Here is a 17,500-nt window from a genome sequence, read left to right as displayed (position 1 = left end):
TATACACATATAGTACACACATATAGAACACACATACACATATAGTACACACATACACATATACACATATAGTACACACATACACATATAGTACACACAAACACATAGTACACACATACACATATAGTACACACATATACATATAGTACACACATACACATATAGTACACACATACACATATAGTACACACAAACACATAGTACACACATACACATATAGTACACACATATACATATAGTACACACATACACATATAGTACACACATACACATATAGTACACACATACACATATAGTACACACATTCATTTTTTTTGCTCCTTTTATTTGACGTTCTTTGACATTTATTAGTTATTAGTAGAAGTGACTAAAGTTATGGATACTTCAAAACCCTGGGAAATGTGTCCTCTGGATTTGACCCATCCTGGAACTGGAACTTTGAACTTTGGTTTGTAAAAAACAGAAAATAATAATGAAAAAAATAACTTTAGTATTTTTATTTCAAGACAAATGTTGCGTTGTTAAAACCCCTGCGTTAGTTAATTTAATTTGTTTTACCAGTTAGGCCGCGGTTATTTTATTACTTGGTTTACGGATTTTAAGATGAAATATATTGAACAAGCGGGCGAAATATAAATACAAGTATAATTTAAATTTCAAAAGATTTTTTCTTCATAAAACATAATATATAATATTGTTACGAGCGGTGCGTGGAAAAGTCGCGAGAAACAGGTTTGCGGATTTTGGCGAAAAATTGCTTCACGCGCTCTTAACTTTTGACTTAATACCACTTTTTATATTTCCTTTAATGCTATTTTGCGTTGTCGGCAGTAATTTATAGAAAAATTTATAAATTAAAAAATCAATAATCTAAGTACGGCGGATCCGTAAACAAAGTAATAAAATAACCGCGTCACATGACCTGCACCTGCGTTACCACGGAAACCACACTCTCGTTGTAGCATGAATGAAGTGAACGGGGCTTTTCATGAACGAGTCAGACGAGAACGTGTATTCACTTTGCTCTTGGTTCTCCCGCCTCGTCCTCCCAGTGAAGAGGTCGTGGGTTCCACTCCCGAGCTCCTCCCCCTCTTGCCCAAGGGCACAACGGCGTCCGCCCTTTAAACTCGCTCTCGCTCCTTCGGTTTATGGACTTAAACATCACCCTCTCTTTTTCTTCCCTTTCTCCCTCCCCGTCTCTCTTTCCTCCCCCTTTCCCTCGACCTCTCCTCTGTCTCCTCACACTTTTCTCATTCTTTCTCTTCCTCTTTTTCTTCTCTCTCTCTCACTACCTCATCACACTCTTTTCTTTCTCTTTCCCTCCCACTCTTCCCTGTCCTTCTCTTTCCTCCCTCCCTCTCTCTCGTTGACACATATTCACATTATCGTTATTATTATTAATATAAAATATAAAATGTATTATTATTATAGCTGTTGTTGTAGGTTTTTAATTCCACTTCCTGTCATTTTTTCCTCATTTCTCCACGTTTTCTCCACAAATACCTGCTCGATTGGAGTAAAACTATCATTTATATGTGCGACAGGTATAAACACACTAGATAAAGTCAACATTATTCAATGGTATAAAGGTGTGATGGGCCCTTTAAAGCTCGGGGGCGTGGTTACAAAGTGCACTCTGACCTGAACTCGCTCGTCTGTGGCATTGTGGATGTGACAGTTTAAACACAGAGCTGATGATTCCAACCAAGAGCTTTATTTGAACAAGAACACGCTCTGAAGACACGTGTGGACATGTGTGGAGACTCCAGTACTTGTACTGCAGTACTTTGTTACTTCCTTTGCAGACTGTGTTTTTTGTAGTTTCTCCAGAGCCGTTTACAATGTTGTACAGTGTGATTTAAACTGTCATCGTCACATGATCAGAGCCAGAACCAGAGTCTCCAGATAAACCTGTCTCACCTGTGCCCCGCCCCTCTGCCCTACCTGACTCCTCCCTCTTCCCTCCCTGACTCCTCCCTCTGCTGTCGCAGACTGAAGCAGGAAACACTCGTTTGCTCAAAGGCACCTCAGCGGCTTCAAACCCTCAACAATCTGCTCCAGCACAGGTCAGTGTTACTAGGCCCACTACTATTACTGCTATTACTACTGCTACTACAACTACTACTACTATTGGTGGTGTAGTTTGGTACTTGGTCCTGCTCCAGGTCCATTTCTCTTCTGCTTCACACACTTACACTGTGATTCTCACTCTTATTCTTATTTAATACCACTAAAGAGAAAACTTCTGCTGCTGCTGTCAATCCTGCACTTTATGTCACCACTTCTTTCATTCAACTCAACATTAGTTTGTCAAATATCAAAATAAACTGCAATAAATGTCATTTCTGTGGAAGTGAAAGTCAAACTTAAAGTCCTCCATTTTGTCTTTGTTCTTTTTCTCTTCAAATGTGGAGCTGGAACAGTTTTTACTCATGAAAGTTCAAAAGTTTATTAGAATTTCATGTCAAACTGTGAAACTGGAGCAGAATGTAAAGAGGATTTAAATCTATCAATATATTTGATACTTTGATTCTCTCCAAATACCAAGACTCAACAGCTTGTTTTAAATCTTTATGAAATCATTCTTTTAGAAGTGACTTGTTAAACCTTTATTTGATTGAACTCTGAGACTTTAAAGACATTTTGAAGCAGATAAAGGTGTAAATATGTGACTGAAGCTTCTCCACAGAGAATATTGATGAATAAAGTCTATTCTTGATGTTTCTTCTTTTTGGACACTTGAATGTCTCTGTGTTTGTTCTAAAAGCTCTTTTGGTTTGTGTTTTAGAGTCTGTTTAGTCCAGACAAACATGAACATGATTCAAACACTAGTTTAGTCACGATTAGTCCATGAATCTTCTGACGTTTGAATGTGGGAGAGAAAAAGATGAACAGAACACGAGAGAAACCAGATTTATGAAGCAAAATGTTCATGTTCAACATGTCTGGACTCGGTCTGGACTCGGTCTGGACTCGGTCTGGACTCGGTCTGGACTCGGTCTGGACTCGGTCTGGACTCGGTCTGGTTCAGTTTTCTCTCTTTTCCTCCTGGTGTTTGACTTTTCTGGTGGAAATGTCTGATTTTAGAGTCACTGATGTTGACCTTGTGTTTCAGAGATGTTCTCCACAAGTGAAAGGAGCTCTGAGGAGACGTTCCTGTGCTCCATCTGTCTGGAGGTGTTCTCTGAGCCAGTGTCCACTCCATGTGGACACAACTTCTGCAAACGCTGCATCAGTGAGGCTTGGGCCCCTGAGGGCCCCTGCACATGTCCTCTGTGTAAGAGGAGCTATGACAGAAGACCTGAGATCAGCGTCAACACACTGCTGCGAGAGCTGCTTTCAGAGGTTAAACTGGACAGGAACAAGAGCAGATCTATGGAGAACATGACCTTTAGTGAGGTCCAGTGTGACGTCTGCTCTGAGCCCAAGCTGAAGGCCCTGAAGTCCTGCCTGGTCTGTCTGTCCTCGTTCTGTGAGACCCACCTCCAGCCTCATCTCACAGTCTCTGGGCTGAAAAGACACCAGCTGATGGAGCCTGTGGAGAACCTGGAAGACAGGATGTGTCCCACACACCAGCGCCCCCTGGAGCTCTTCTGTGGAACTGACCAGAGGTGTGTCTGTACCCTGTGTGGCCTTCTAGAGCACAAGAACCATGAGCTGTTGTCTCTGGAGGAGGCGTGTGAGAGCAGGAGGTCCTCTCTGCTGCACACTCAGGCTCAGAGCCAGCACATGGTGGAGCAGAGGAGGCTGAAGGTCCAGGAGATCCAGCGCTGTGTGGAGCTCAGTGACACAGAGGTTCACAGAGAGAGGGCTGTGGGGCTGCAGGCCTTCACTGATCTCATGCAGTCTGTTCAGAGGCGTCAGGACCGGTTCTTAGAGGAGCTGCAGGAGAAGCAGAGCCGGAGCCACAAACGAGCCCAGGAGCTGGTGCAGCAGCTGGAACAGGAGATCTGTGAGCTGGAGAAGAGCAGCACTGAGGCGGAGCGGCTCTCACGCTCTCAAGACCCCCTCCACTTTCTACAGAGCTGCCCTGCACTCACGCCCCCTGCTGGACTGAAGGAGTGGAGCAGCGTGAGCTTTGAGCCAGAGACGTGTGAGGGCAGTGCAGCCCGGGCTCTGTCTGAGCTGGAGAAACATCTCTCTGAAGACTTTAACAAAGTGTTTAAAGCTGAGCTGAAGAGAGTGAAGCAGTTTGTGGTGGACGTCACTCTGGATCCAGACACTGCTCATCCTGATCTCGTTCTGTCTGAAGATCTCAAACAGGTTCATTGTGGAGATGTGAGGAAGAAGCTCCCAGATTCTCCTCTGAGGTTTGATCCTTGGCCTTGTGTTCTGGGAAAGCAGAGTTTCTCCTCAGGCAGGTTTTACTTTGAGGTTCAGGTCAAAGGGAAAACAGAGTGGGATTTAGGAGTGGCCCAAGAGTCCATCAACAGGAAGGGAGAGTTCACTCTGACTCCTAAAAATGGATTCTGGTGCATCATCTTGAGAAACAAAGATAAGTACGGGGCTTGTTCAGACTTTCTTGTCCCTCTGTCTCTGCAGCGAGCTCCTCAGAAGGTCGGGGTGTTTGTGGACTATGGTGAGGGTCTGGTCTCCTTTTATGATGCAGATTCTGCAGATCTTCTCTTCTCCTTCAGCAGCTGCTGCTTCAGAGAGAAACTGTTTCCATATTTCAGTCCCAGTAACAATGCTAAAGGTTCAAACTCTGCTCCTCTGGTCCTCACTGCAGTTTAGACTTTCAGAGGTCAAAGTGACTAAAACAAGAATAAAAGTTCTGAACTTCAGTCAAATGTAACTGTGGAACCTTTTGACTCCATTTTGGACTGAAAGTACAAAGTTCTTCTCTTTATTGTTTCAGTTCTTTTGAAATGTCTGAAGCTTTATTTGAATCCTGTTCATGGTGACCTCCTGTGAGAGGGTTTTGGGTTCAAGTCTCGGCTTTGAGCAAACTAAATATTTGTATAAAAATGTCTAGAAATTAGGAAATGTTTTAAATGTTTAATCAAAATCTGAACTTTCCATCGCTTCATCTGTTTCTTCTTGTCGTCCATGTTGGCTCGAGGTCAGAGGTCAGAGGTCAGGACAAACAGGGCGTTTTCACAAATAAAGACTTCATTTAAAAAGAGGAAGCGTTTGAACAAACATTGAATTCAAAAGGAGATTAAAGACTAAAGGACTAAACCAGGTCCAAACCAGGACTAAACTGTATTTTTGTTTCATTGTTAATCTTGTTTTGGCTGAAGCAGCTCTGGACGTTTGATAGATTTATGACGTTTGATTAAAAGCTCTTAAATAAATGTAATTATATAAATGTAATTAAATAAATACAGTTAAATAAATGTAATTAAATAAATGTAATTAAAGCATCGTCGTTTCTTTAAGTCATTTCTGTCCCTCTTTAGGCCGTAGTTATTCTATTACTTGGTTTACGGATTTTTTAATGAAATATATTGAACAGGCGGCCGAAATATAAATATAATTTCAATTTCAAAAGTTTTTTTTTATATAATATATATAATATAATAATTCGAGGAAATATGGCGACAGGAAGGAAAAATATAAATGTCAAAGAACACATTTGATTAATTTGGCACCGAAGTCTCTGAGTATGAACAGCGGAGTTGACATTTCAACAGCGTCCACTTTGGACGAGTCCAGAGGCTTCATCACTTTGGAGGGGTCCAGAGGCTTCATCACTTTGGAGGAGTCCAGAGGCTTCATCACTTTGGAGGAGTCCAGAGGCTTCATCACTTTGGAGGAGTCCGCTTCATCACTTTGGAGGAGTCCAGAGGCTTCATCACTTTGGACGAGTCCAGAGGCTTCATCACTTTGGAGGAGTCCAGAGACTTCATCACTTTGGACGAGTCCAGAGGCTTCATCACTTTGGAGGAGTCCAGAGGCTTCATCACTTTGGAGGAGTCCAGAGGCTTCATCACTTTGGAGGAGTCGGCTTCATCACTTTGGAGGAGTCCAGAGAATTCATCACTTTGGAGGAGTCCAGAGGCTTCATCACTTTGGAGGAGTCCAGAGGCTTCATCACTTTGGCGGAGTCCAGAGGCTTCATCACTTTGGAGAGGCTTCATCACTTTGGAGAGGCTTCATCACTTTGGAGGAGTCCAGAGGCTTCATCACTTTGGAGGAGTCCAGAGGCTTCATCACTTTGGAGAGGCTTCATCACTTTGGAGGAGTCCAGAGGCTTCATCACTTTGGAGAGGCTTCATCACTTTGGAGAGGCTTCATCACTTTGGAGGAGTCCAGAGGCTTCATCACTTTGGAGAGGCTTCATCACTTTGGAGGAGTCCAGAGGCTTCATCACTTTGGAGAGGCTTCATCACTTTGGAGGAGTCCAGAGGCTTCATCACTTTGGAGGAGTCCAGAGGCTTCATCACTTTGGAGAGGCTTCATCACTGTGGAGGAGTCCAGAGGCTTCATCACTTTGGAGAGGCTTCATCACTTTGGAGGAGTCCAGAGGCTTCATCACTTTGGAGAGGCTTCATCACTTTGGAGGAGTCCAGAGGCTTCATCACTTTGGAGGAGTCCAGAGGCTTCATCACTTTGGAGAGGCTTCATCACTTTGGAGGAGTCCAGAGGCTTCATCACTTTGGAGGAGTCCAGAGGCTTCATCACTTTGGAGAGGCTTCATCACTTTAGAGGAGTCCAGAGGCTTCATCACGAGCAGGTGTCTGTTTAGTAAATCTCCACCTGTATCATCCCATCACCACTTGCATATACAAGACGATATGACTCCAGATCAGAAAGTACGTTTATGTGAAACACTGGCCACTGTGTGACGCCATTTTAAATACCCATGATGCATCGCGCATAATATGTACAATACTTTTCAAAATAAATTACTCCCGCAGGATTTTGGCGAAAAATTGCTTCACGTGCTCTTATCTTTTGACTTAATACCACTTTTTATATATAATTTTTAATGCTATTTTGCGTTGTCTGCAGTACTTTATAAAAAAAATTATACAATTTTCATAAATCAGAAATCAATAATCTAAGTGCGGCGGATCCGTAAACCAAGTGATAAAATAAGCGCGGCCGAACAGTGCGACACAGAGACAGTTTACGCTGTTAATAAAGGTGTTTTATGGTATTATTGTGTGTCAGATCAGAACTGTTGTGGAGTTTGGCTCTTGTTTACAGTCTGGTTGCTATGGTAACAGCTGTGGAATCACCTCTATCATATTTGAGCTCATCAATTTAAATTGATCAGTTAAAACAACTCAAACATGGTGCAGTTTAAACAAGTTCTTACATGGTGCAGTTCTTACATGGTGCAGTTCTTACATGGTGCAGTTTAAATGAGTTCTTACATGGTACAGTTCTTACATGGTGCAGTTCTTGCATGGTGCAGTTTAAACGAGTTCTTACATGGTGCAGTTCTTACATGGTGCAGTTCTTACATGGTGGAGTTCTTACATGGTGCAGTTCTTACATGGTACAGTTCTTACATGGTGCAGTTCTTACATGGTGCAGTTCTTACGTGGTGCAGTTCTTACATGCTGGAGTTCTAACATGGTACAGTTCTTACATGGTGCAGTTCTTACATGGTGCAGTTTAAACGAGTTCTTACATGTGTAGTTCTTACATGGTGCAGTTCTTACATGGTGCAGTTCTTACATGGTGCAGTTCTTACATGGTGCAGTTCTTACATGGTGCAGTTCTTACGTGGTGCAGTTCTTACATGCTGGAGTTCTAACATGGTGCAGTTCTTACATGATGCAGTTCTTACATGGTGCAGTTCAAACGAGTTCTTACATGGTACAGTTCTTACATGGTGCAGTTCTTACATGGTGCAGTTCTTACATGGTGCAGTTCTTACATGGTACAGTTCTTACATGGTGCAGTTCTTACATGGTGCAGTTCTTACGTGGTGCAGTTCTTACATGGTGGAGTTCTAACATGCTACAGTTCTTACATGGTGCAGTTCTTACATAGTGTAGTTCTTACATGGTGGAGTTCTTACATGGTGCAGTTCTTACATGGTGGAGTTCTTACATGGTGCAGTTCTTACATGGTGCAGTTCTAACATGGTGCAGTTCTTACATGGTGGAGTTCTAACATGGTGTAGTTCTTACATGGTGGAGTTCCTACATGGTGGAGTTCTAACATGGTGGAATTCTTACATGGTGGAGTTCTTACATGGTGCAGTTCTTACATGGTGGAGTTCTTACATGGTGCGGTTCTTACATGGTGGAGTTCTTACATGCTGCAGTTCTTACGTGGTGCAGTTCTTACATGGTGGAGTTTTAACATGGTGGAGTTCTTACATGGTGGAGTTCTAAAATGGTGGAGTTCTTACGTGGTATAGTTCTTACGTGGTGCAGTTCTAACATGGTGCAGTTCTTACATGGTGCAGTTCTAACATGGTGCAGTTCTTACATGGTGGAGTTCTAACATGGTGCAATTCTTACATGGTGGAGTTCTTACATGGTGGAGTTCTTACATGGAGGCGTTCTTACATGGTGGAGTTCTTACATGGTGGAGTTCTTACATGGTGGAGTTCTTACATGGTAGAGTTCTTACATGCTGCAGTTCTTACATGGTAGAGTTCTTACATGCTGCAGTTCTTACATGCTGCAGTTCTTACATGGTGTAGTTCTTACATGGTGTAGTTCTTAAATGGTGCAGTTCTTACATGGTGGAGTTCTTACATGGTGGAGTTCTTACATGGTGGAGTTCTTACATGGTGTAATTCTTATATGGTGCAGTTCTTACATGGTGGAGTTCTAATATGGTGGAGTTCTAACATGGTGGAGTTCTAACATGGTGGAGTTTTTACATGGTGGAGTTCTTACATGGTGGAGTTCTAACATGGTGTAGTTCTTACATGGTGTGGTTCTTACATGGTGTAGTTCTTACATGGTGTAGTTCTAACATGGTGGAGTTCTTACATGGTGGAGTTCTTACATGGTGCAGTTCTTACATGATGCAGTTCTTACATGGTGCAGTTCAAACGAGTTCTTACATGGTACAGTTCTTACATGGTGCAGTTCTTACATGGTGCAGTTCTTACATGGTGCAGTTCTTACATGGTACAGTTCTTACATGGTGCAGTTCTTACATGGTGCAGTTCTTACATGGTGGAGTTCTAACATGCTACAGTTCTTACATGGTGCAGTTCTTACATAGTGTAGTTCTTACATGGTGGAGTTCTTACATGGTGCAGTTCTTACATGGTGCAGTTCAAACGAGTTCTTACATGGTACAGTTCTTACATGGTGCAGTTCTTACATGGTGCAGTTCTTACATGGTGCAGTTCTTACATGGTACAGTTCTTACATGGTGCAGTTCTTACATGGTGCAGTTCTTACATGGTGGAGTTCTAACATGCTACAGTTCTTACATGGTGCAGTTCTTACATAGTGTAGTTCTTACATGGTGGAGTTCTTACATGGTGCAGTTCTTACATGGTGCAGTTCTAACATGGTGCAGTTCTTACATGGTGGAGTTCTAACATGGTGGAGTTCTTACATGGTGGAGTTCCTACATGGTGGAGTTCTAACATGGTGGAATTCTTACATGGTGGAGTTCTTACATGGTGCAGTTCTTACATGGTGGAGTTCTTACATGGTGCGGTTCTTACATGGTGGAGTTCTTACATGCTGCAGTTCTTACGTGGTGCAGTTCTTACATGGTGGAGTTTTAACATGGTGGAGTTCTTACATGGTGGAGTTCTAAAATGGTGGAGTTCTTACGTGGTATAGTTCTTACGTGGTGCAGTTCTAACATGGTGCAGTTCTTACATGGTGGAGTTCTAACATGGTGCAGTTCTTACATGGTGGAGTTCTAACATGGTGCAATTCTTACATGGTGGAGTTCTTACATGGTGGAGTTCTAACATGGTGGAGTTCTTACATGGTGGAGTTCTTACATGGTGGAGTTCTTACATGGTGGAGTTCTTACATGGTAGAGTTCTTACATGCTGCAGTTCTTACATGGTGCAGTTCTTACATGGTGGAGTTCTTACATGGTGGAGTTCTTACATGGTGTAATTCTTATATGCTGCAGTTCTTACATGGTGGAGTTCTAATATGGTGGAGTTCTAACATGGTGGAGTTTTTACATGGTGTAGTTCTTACATGGTGTAGTTCTTACATGGTGTAGTTCTAACATGGTGGAGTTCTTACATGGTGGAGTTCTTACATGGTGCAGTTCTTACATGGTGCAGTTCTTACATGGTGGAGTTCTTACATGGTGGAGTTCTTACATGGTAGAGTTCTTACATGCTGCAGTTCTTACATGGTAGAGTTCTTACATGCTGCAGTTCTTACATGCTGCAGTTCTTACATGGTGTAGTTCTTACATGGTGTAGTTCTTACATGGTGCAGTTCTTACATGGTGGAGTTCTTACATGGTGGAGTTCTTACATGGTGTAATTCTTATATGCTGCAGTTCTTACATGGTGGAGTTCTTACATGGTGGAGTTTTTACATGGTTTAGTTCTTACATGGTGGAGTTCTAACATGGTGTAGTTCTTACATGGTGTGGTTCTTACATGGTGTAGTTCTTACATGGTGCAGTTCTTACATGGTGGAGTTCTTACATGGTGGAGTTCTTACATGGTGCAGTTCTTACATGGTGCAGTTCTTACATGGTGCAGTTTTTACATGGTAGAGTTCTTACATGCTGCAGTTCTTACATGGTAGAGTTCTTACATGCTGCAGTTCTTACATGGTGCAGTTCTTACATGGTGGAGTTCTTACATGGTGGAGTTCTTACATGGTGTAATTCTTATATGCTGCAGTTCTTACATGGTGGAGTTCTAATATGGTGGAGTTCTAACATGGCGGAGTTTTTACATGGTGTAGTTCTTACATGGTGGAGTTCTAACATGGTGTAGTTCTTACATGGTGTGGTTCTTACATGGTGTAGTTCTTACATGGTGTAGTTCTAACATGGTGGAGTTCTTACATGGTGGAGTTCTTACATGGTGCAGTTCTTACATGGTGCAGTTCTTACATGGTGGAGTTCTAACATGGTGCAGTTCTTACATGGTGCAGTTCATACATAGTGGAGTTCTAACGTGGTGCAGTTCTTACATGATGTAGTTCGTACATAGTGGAGTTCTTACATGGTGTAGTTCTTACATGGTGCAGTTCTTACATGGTGCAGTTCTTACATGGTGCAGTTCTTACATGGTGCAGTTCTTACATGGTTCTCGTTGGCAGGAGCGACTGGGTGACCTCCTACAGGGTCATGGTGAGCAACGACAGCCACTCGTGGACCACACTGAAGAACCAGTCCAGGGAACTGGTGAGAGCTCCTCCCAAAGAACCGACACAATCAACAATTATACTTATATTCATGTATATTTATATGCAATTATACTTACACTTATATACAATTATACTCACGCTTATGTACAATTATACTTACACTTATATACAATTATACTCACGCTTATGTACAATTATACTTACACTTATGTACAATTATACTCACGCTTATGTACAATTATACTTACACTTATGTACAATTATACTTACACTTATGTACAATTATACTTACACTTATGTACAATTATACTCATGCTTATGTACAATTATACTTATGCTTATGTACAATTATACTCATGCTTATGTACAATTATACTTACACTTATATACAATTATACTTACACTTTTGTACAATTATACTCATGCTTATGTACAATTATACTTACACTTATGTACAATTATACTCATGCTTATGTACAATTATACTTATGCTTATGTACAATTATACTCATGCTTATGTACAATTATACTTACACATATGTACAATTATACTCATTCTTATGTACAATTATACTTATGCTTATGTACAATTATACTCATGCTTATGTACAATTATACTTATGCTTATGTACAATTATACTCATGCTTATGTACAATTATACTTATGCTTATGTACAATTATACTCATGCTTATGTACAATTATACTTACACTTATGTACACTTATACTTACACTTATATACAATTATACTTACACTTTTGTACAATTATACTCATGCTTATGTACAATTATACTTACACTTATGTACAATTATACTTACACTTATGTACAATTATACTCATGCTTATGTACAATTATACTCATGCTTATATACAATTATACTTATGCTTATGTACAATTATACTTATGCTTGTGTACAATTATACTTACACATATGTACAATTATACTTATTCTTATGTACAATTATACTTATGCTTATGTACAATTATACTTATGCCTATGTACAATTATAATCATGCTTATGTACAATTATACTTACAGATAATGTACAATTATACTTATGCTTGTGTACAATTATGCTTAAACGTGTGTCCTATAAGTGATCTGTTCTGTTCTTCTGTATCTACCTCTGTATCTTCCTGCGTTGCACCAATGAAATTTCCCCATGTGGGACAATAAAGGAATATCTTATCTTATCTTATCTTACAATTATACTCATGCTTATGTACAATTATACTTACACTTATGTACAATTATACTCATGTTTATGTACAATCATACTCATGCTTGTGTACAATCAGACTGTTGGATATTGAGGATGTTTCAGCCGGTGCCTTTAATGTTCTGGTGTGTGTTTGTCTCAGGTGTTTAAGGGAAACTGGGAGAAGGAAATCCCAGTTCGAAACCTGTTCCCGAGTCCGGTCGTGGCCCGGTACCTCCGGATCAACCCCCAGTCCTGGTTCAAAAAGGGCGGAGTCTGCCTGAGGGCGGAGATCCTGGGCTGTCCTCTGCCAGGTCTGTGCCAGATGCCCCTCCCTGTGTGCCAGATGCCCCTCCCTGTGTGTCAGATGCCCCTCCCTGTGTGTCAGATGCCCCTCCCTGTGTGTCAGAAGCCCCTCCCTGTGTGTCAGATGCCCCTCCCTGTGTGTCAGGATGCCCCTGCCTGTGTGTCAGATGCCCCTCCCTGTGTGTAAGATGCCCCTCCCTGTGTGTCAGATGCCCCTCCCTGTGTGTAAGATGCCCCTCCCTGTGTGTCAGATGCCCCTCCCTGTGTGCCAGATGCCCCTCCCTGTGTGTCAGATCAAATCAAATCAAATCAAATCAATTTATTTTTGTAAGGCCCAAAATCACAACAACAGTTGCCTCTGAGGGCCACAGGGAGAAATGAATCAACAATGTCTGTGGTGGCGATGAAGTCAGACAATGTCTGTGGTGGCGATGAAGTCAGACAATGTCTGTGGTGGCGAGGGACGATGTCCCAGGGTCCTCTGTCCTTAGACTCTCCTTCTCGGCCAGGAAAAACTACAAAAAAAACCTCTTTGGGAAAAAAGCGTAGAAACCTGGAGGAGTTCCAGTGAAGGAGAGATCCGACTCTCACAGACGGACAGACGGACACAAGGAGACTGGATGCCTCTCCCCGTGTGTCAGATGCCCCTCCCTGTGTGTCAGATGCCCCTCCCTGTGTGTCAGATGCCCCTCCCTGTGTGCTAGATGCCCCTCCCTGTGTGCTAGATGCCCCTCCCTGTGTGCTAGATGCCCCTCCCTGTGTGTCAGAAGCCCCTCCCTGTGTGTCAGATGCCCCTCCCTGTGTGTCAGATGCCCCTCCCTGTGTGTCAGATGCCCCTCCCTGTGTGTCAGATGCCCCTCCCTGTGTGTCAGATGCCCCTCCCACCCTCACGTGTCATATTTGTCTGTTCGATTTGTCACAGATCCAAATAACTATTATCACCGAAGGAACGAGGTCATCACCACCGACGAGCTGGACTTTAGACACCACAACTACAAAGAGATGAGGCAGGTGGGAACTAACCCAGGACTAAACCAGGACTAAACCAGGTATACACCAGGACTAAACCAGGACTAAACCAGGTATACACCAGGACTAAACCAGGACTGAACCAGGACTAAACCAAGACTAAACAAGGACTAAACCAGGACTAAACCAGGACTAAACCAGGAGAACCCAGGACTAAACCAGGACTAAACCAGGACGAAACAAGGACTAAACCAGGACTAAACCAGGACTAAACAAGGACTAAACCAGGACTAAACAAGGACTAAATCAGGACTAAACCAGGACTAAACCTGGACGAAACCAGGACTAAACCAGGACGAAACAAGGACTAAACCAGGACTAAACCAGGACTAAACAAGGACTAAACCAAGACTAAACAAGGACTAAATCAGGACTAAACCAGGACTAAACCTGGACGAAACAAGGACTAAACCAGGACTAAACCAGGACTAAACCAGGACTAAACCAGGACTAAACCAGGACTAAACAAGGACTAAACAAGGACTAAACCAGGACTAAACAAGGACGAAACCAGGACTAAACCAGGACGAAACAAGGACTAAACGAGGACTAAACGAGGACTAAACCAGGACTAAACCATGACTAAACCAGGACTAAACAAGGACTAAACAAGGACTTAACCAGGTCTAAACAAGGACTAAACCAGGTCTAAACCAGGTATAAACCAGGACTAAACCAGGTATAAACCACGACTAAACCACGACTAAACCACGACTAAACAAGGTCTAAACCAGGTCTAAACCAGGATTAAACAAGGACTAAACAAGGACTAAACCAGGACTAAACAAGGACTAAACAAGGACTAAACCAGGACCAAACCAGGACTAAACCAGGACTAAACCAGGACTAAACCAGGACTAAACCAGGTCTAAACCAGGTCTAAACCAGGACTAAACCAGGACTAAACCAGGACTAAACCAGGACTAAACCAGGTCTAAACCAGGTCTAAACCAGGACTAAACCAGGACTAAACCAGGACTAAACCAGGACTAAACCTTTAGACCAGTACACATTGTTAAGCTGAATTTCCTTGTCAAACGCAGAGTCATGAGTTTCCCCTTTTTGAAGTCTCCTCATCTCTAACTTTCATAATTGGCCCTTTAAAACAGATCCTGGAGGTCAGAGGTCAGTTTTATGATGACCTCTGACCCCGGCACACTCTGCTAACCCCTTTATTAAACATACGAGGCTCCTCTGTGACTCCGCTACAGTGGGTTCTGTTATGTAATACAGTTTATTATAACGGCATTAGCCTTTGGCGCGAGTATTCGGAGTAGTGCTGCACAATAGTAGTAGTACTATTAGTAGGTAGTACATAGCAGTTTTTTAGTAGTTTTGTTATGCCAAAAATGACTCTTACTAAAGTACTAAACATATAAATATTTAATGTATTTGAGGACTTTCTTTGGACATATACTACTCTTTTTAGTCATAAAATATTCAAACCTACGATATAGTACTTGACGTAATAGAAGTAGCACCACCAGTACTATGTCATAATGTATACTTTATACATCAATTAATCCCTCGTTCGTCCGTCACAGAAAAAGTGTTTCATTGGAGAGGTGAGACTTTGTACTGCGGTTTTAACTGAAAATGACTTTGGTTTATTGTGTATAAGTGCAGTATTTGAACTGTATCTGTCTCTCGTGGCTTTACAGAACTATCACAGTTTTGATTTGAATAGATAGTTCCGTGTCTTTACTTTACTTTTAGCATCTTTTTGTGAAGTTATTATTTTGTTAAATGTTATAATTAGTAGCAGTAATAGTAGTGGTCAGTAGTAGTAGCAGAGGTGGGAAGTCTTAAGCTTCAAGTCCATGTCAAGTGCAAGTCAGGTTCAAGTCTAAGTCAGGTCCAAGTCAGGTTCAGTTCAGGTTCAAGTCCAAGTCAGGTCCAAGTCAGGTCCAAGTCAGGTCCAAGTCAGGTCCAAGTCAGGTCCAAGTCAGGTTCAAGTCTAAGTCAGGTCCAAGTCAGGTTCAGTTCAGGTTCAAGTCCAAGTCAGGTCCAAGTCAGGTTCAAGTCAGGTCCAACCCAGGTCCAAGTCAGGTCCAAGTCAGGTCCAAGTCAGGTTCAAGTCAGGTTCAGTTCAGGTTCAAGTCCAAGTCAGGTCCAAGTCAGGTTCAAGTCAGGTCCAAGCCAGGTCCAAGTCAGGTCCAAGTCAGGTTCAGTTCAGGTTCAAGTCCAAGTCAGGTCCAAGTCAGGTTCAGTTTAGGTTCAAGTCCAAGTCAGGTCCAAGTCAGGTTCAAGTCATTTAAAGAGTGACTCCTCCTCTGAGATGCAGTAGCAGTAGCAGTGTTAGTAGCAGTAGCAGTAGCAGTAGCAGCAGTAGTAGCAGTAGCAGTAGCAGTAGCAGTAGCAGTAGTAGTAGCAGTAGCAGTAGCAGTAGCAGTAGCAGCAGTAGTGGCAGTAGCAGTAGCAGTAGCAGTAGCAGTAGCAGTAGCAGCAGTAGTGGCAGTAGCAGTAGCAGGCAGTAGCAGTAGCAGCAGCAGTAGCAGTAGCAGTAGCAGTAGCAGTAGCAGTAGTAGTAGCAGTAGCAGTAGCAGTAGCAGTAGCAGTAGCAGTAGCAGCAGTAGTGGCAGTAGCAGTAGCAGTAGCAGCAGCAGTAGCAGTAGCAGCAGTAGTGGCAGTAGCAGTAGCAGCAGCAGTAGCAGTAGCAGTAGCAGTAGCAGTAGCAGTAGCAGCAGCAGTAGCAGTAGCAGTAGCAGTAGTAGTAGCAGTAACAGTAGCAGTAGCAGTAGCAGTAGCAGCAGTAGTGGCAGTAGCAGTAGCAGTAGCAGTAGCAGTAGCAGTAGCAGTAGCAGCAGTAGTAGCAGTAGCAGTAGCAGCAGTAGTAGCAGTAGCAGTAGTACTAGCGGCTGTACTTCGCTCCTTGTTGTTCTGTTGCTACATTTTCGGGTTGGAACCGGCGATAAACCAGGACAGGACCGGAAAACTAGACCTCGAACTAAACGCCACGACAACATGTCCTTCAAACGTACTCGCGGCGTATTTCTTCCGGGTCAGACTGAGGATTCACTTTGTCTGTGTGCAGCTGATGAAGGTGGTGAACGAGATGTGTCCCAACATCACGCGCATCTACAACATCGGAAAGAGCTACAACGGCCTGAAGCTCTACGCCATCGAGATCTCGGACAACCCCGGAGAGCACGAAGTCGGTGAGCGCGGCGCCTCGTTCACTTCGCCCGTTTTATTCATCCTGTTTACAAGGTTTTTTTTTGTTTGTTTTCTGCCCATGGGTTATTTGTATTAGCTCATTAGCCCGTTAGCTTTTGTGCTAACATCAGAGCAAATGCAACGCAACTGCAACAATAGCAAAAATAATAGCTCTAAGTTTAGTTTATTTGCCATTTGTAGTTTGAAATCACATTAGAAACATGTGAGAAAAGCTGTAAAATAGAAAAAGTGAACTGTAAAACGTTATAAGTGCATTGGCTTTTGAGTCTAAAAGTGTAAATGTTAAAGCGACGATAGCACATTTAAAAGACACATATTACGGAGCTTTTACCCCTGTTCTAACATCATCACAAACATACCTGGAGCACGTTCAGCTTCATTCACAGTTTGATGAATCTCGGTGATAAAGTCCTCTCCCTCCGAGCCTCAGAAACACTCTGTTCTGAATCTCCTCGATCTGTGATGTCATATTCTACCTGTGACGTGGCTCTGAGAATCTTCTGCCGTTTTTAGCTCCTTAAATCATCTCCAGAGTCTTTCTCGAGCGTTTCTCCC

The 17,500-nt window shown here is 42.5% G+C and overlaps 2 protein-coding genes across 2 annotated transcripts in view; both read left to right on the top strand.

Annotated features, from left to right (window-relative positions):
- cpxm2 (carboxypeptidase X (M14 family), member 2) overlaps positions 1-17,500 on the top strand; it is a 45,933-nt gene that overhangs the window by 21,395 nt on the left and 7,038 nt on the right. The window contains 4 exon segments of the mRNA XM_072456816.1: positions 11,184-11,268; positions 12,597-12,747; positions 13,662-13,750; positions 16,803-16,926. Of these exon segments, the coding sequence (XP_072312917.1) occupies positions 11,184-11,268; positions 12,597-12,747; positions 13,662-13,750; positions 16,803-16,926 (449 nt within the window).
- Positions 1,770-5,242, top strand: LOC140368702 (E3 ubiquitin-protein ligase TRIM39-like). The gene is made up of 2 exons (XM_072455735.1): positions 1,770-2,066; positions 3,116-5,242. Exon 2 carries the CDS (start codon positions 3,118-3,120, stop codon positions 4,732-4,734), a length of 1,617 nt encoding a protein of 538 aa, XP_072311836.1. The 5' UTR covers positions 1,770-2,066; positions 3,116-3,117; the 3' UTR covers positions 4,735-5,242.

This window comes from Eucyclogobius newberryi, unplaced genomic scaffold (genome assembly GCF_026437365.1).
Source record: "Eucyclogobius newberryi isolate DKJ021-1_F unplaced genomic scaffold, fEucNew1.0.hap1 SCAF_20, whole genome shotgun sequence".
NCBI classification, from domain to species: domain Eukaryota; kingdom Metazoa; phylum Chordata; class Actinopteri; order Gobiiformes; family Gobiidae; genus Eucyclogobius; species Eucyclogobius newberryi.
This window is presented reverse-complemented; position numbering and strand designations above follow the sequence as displayed.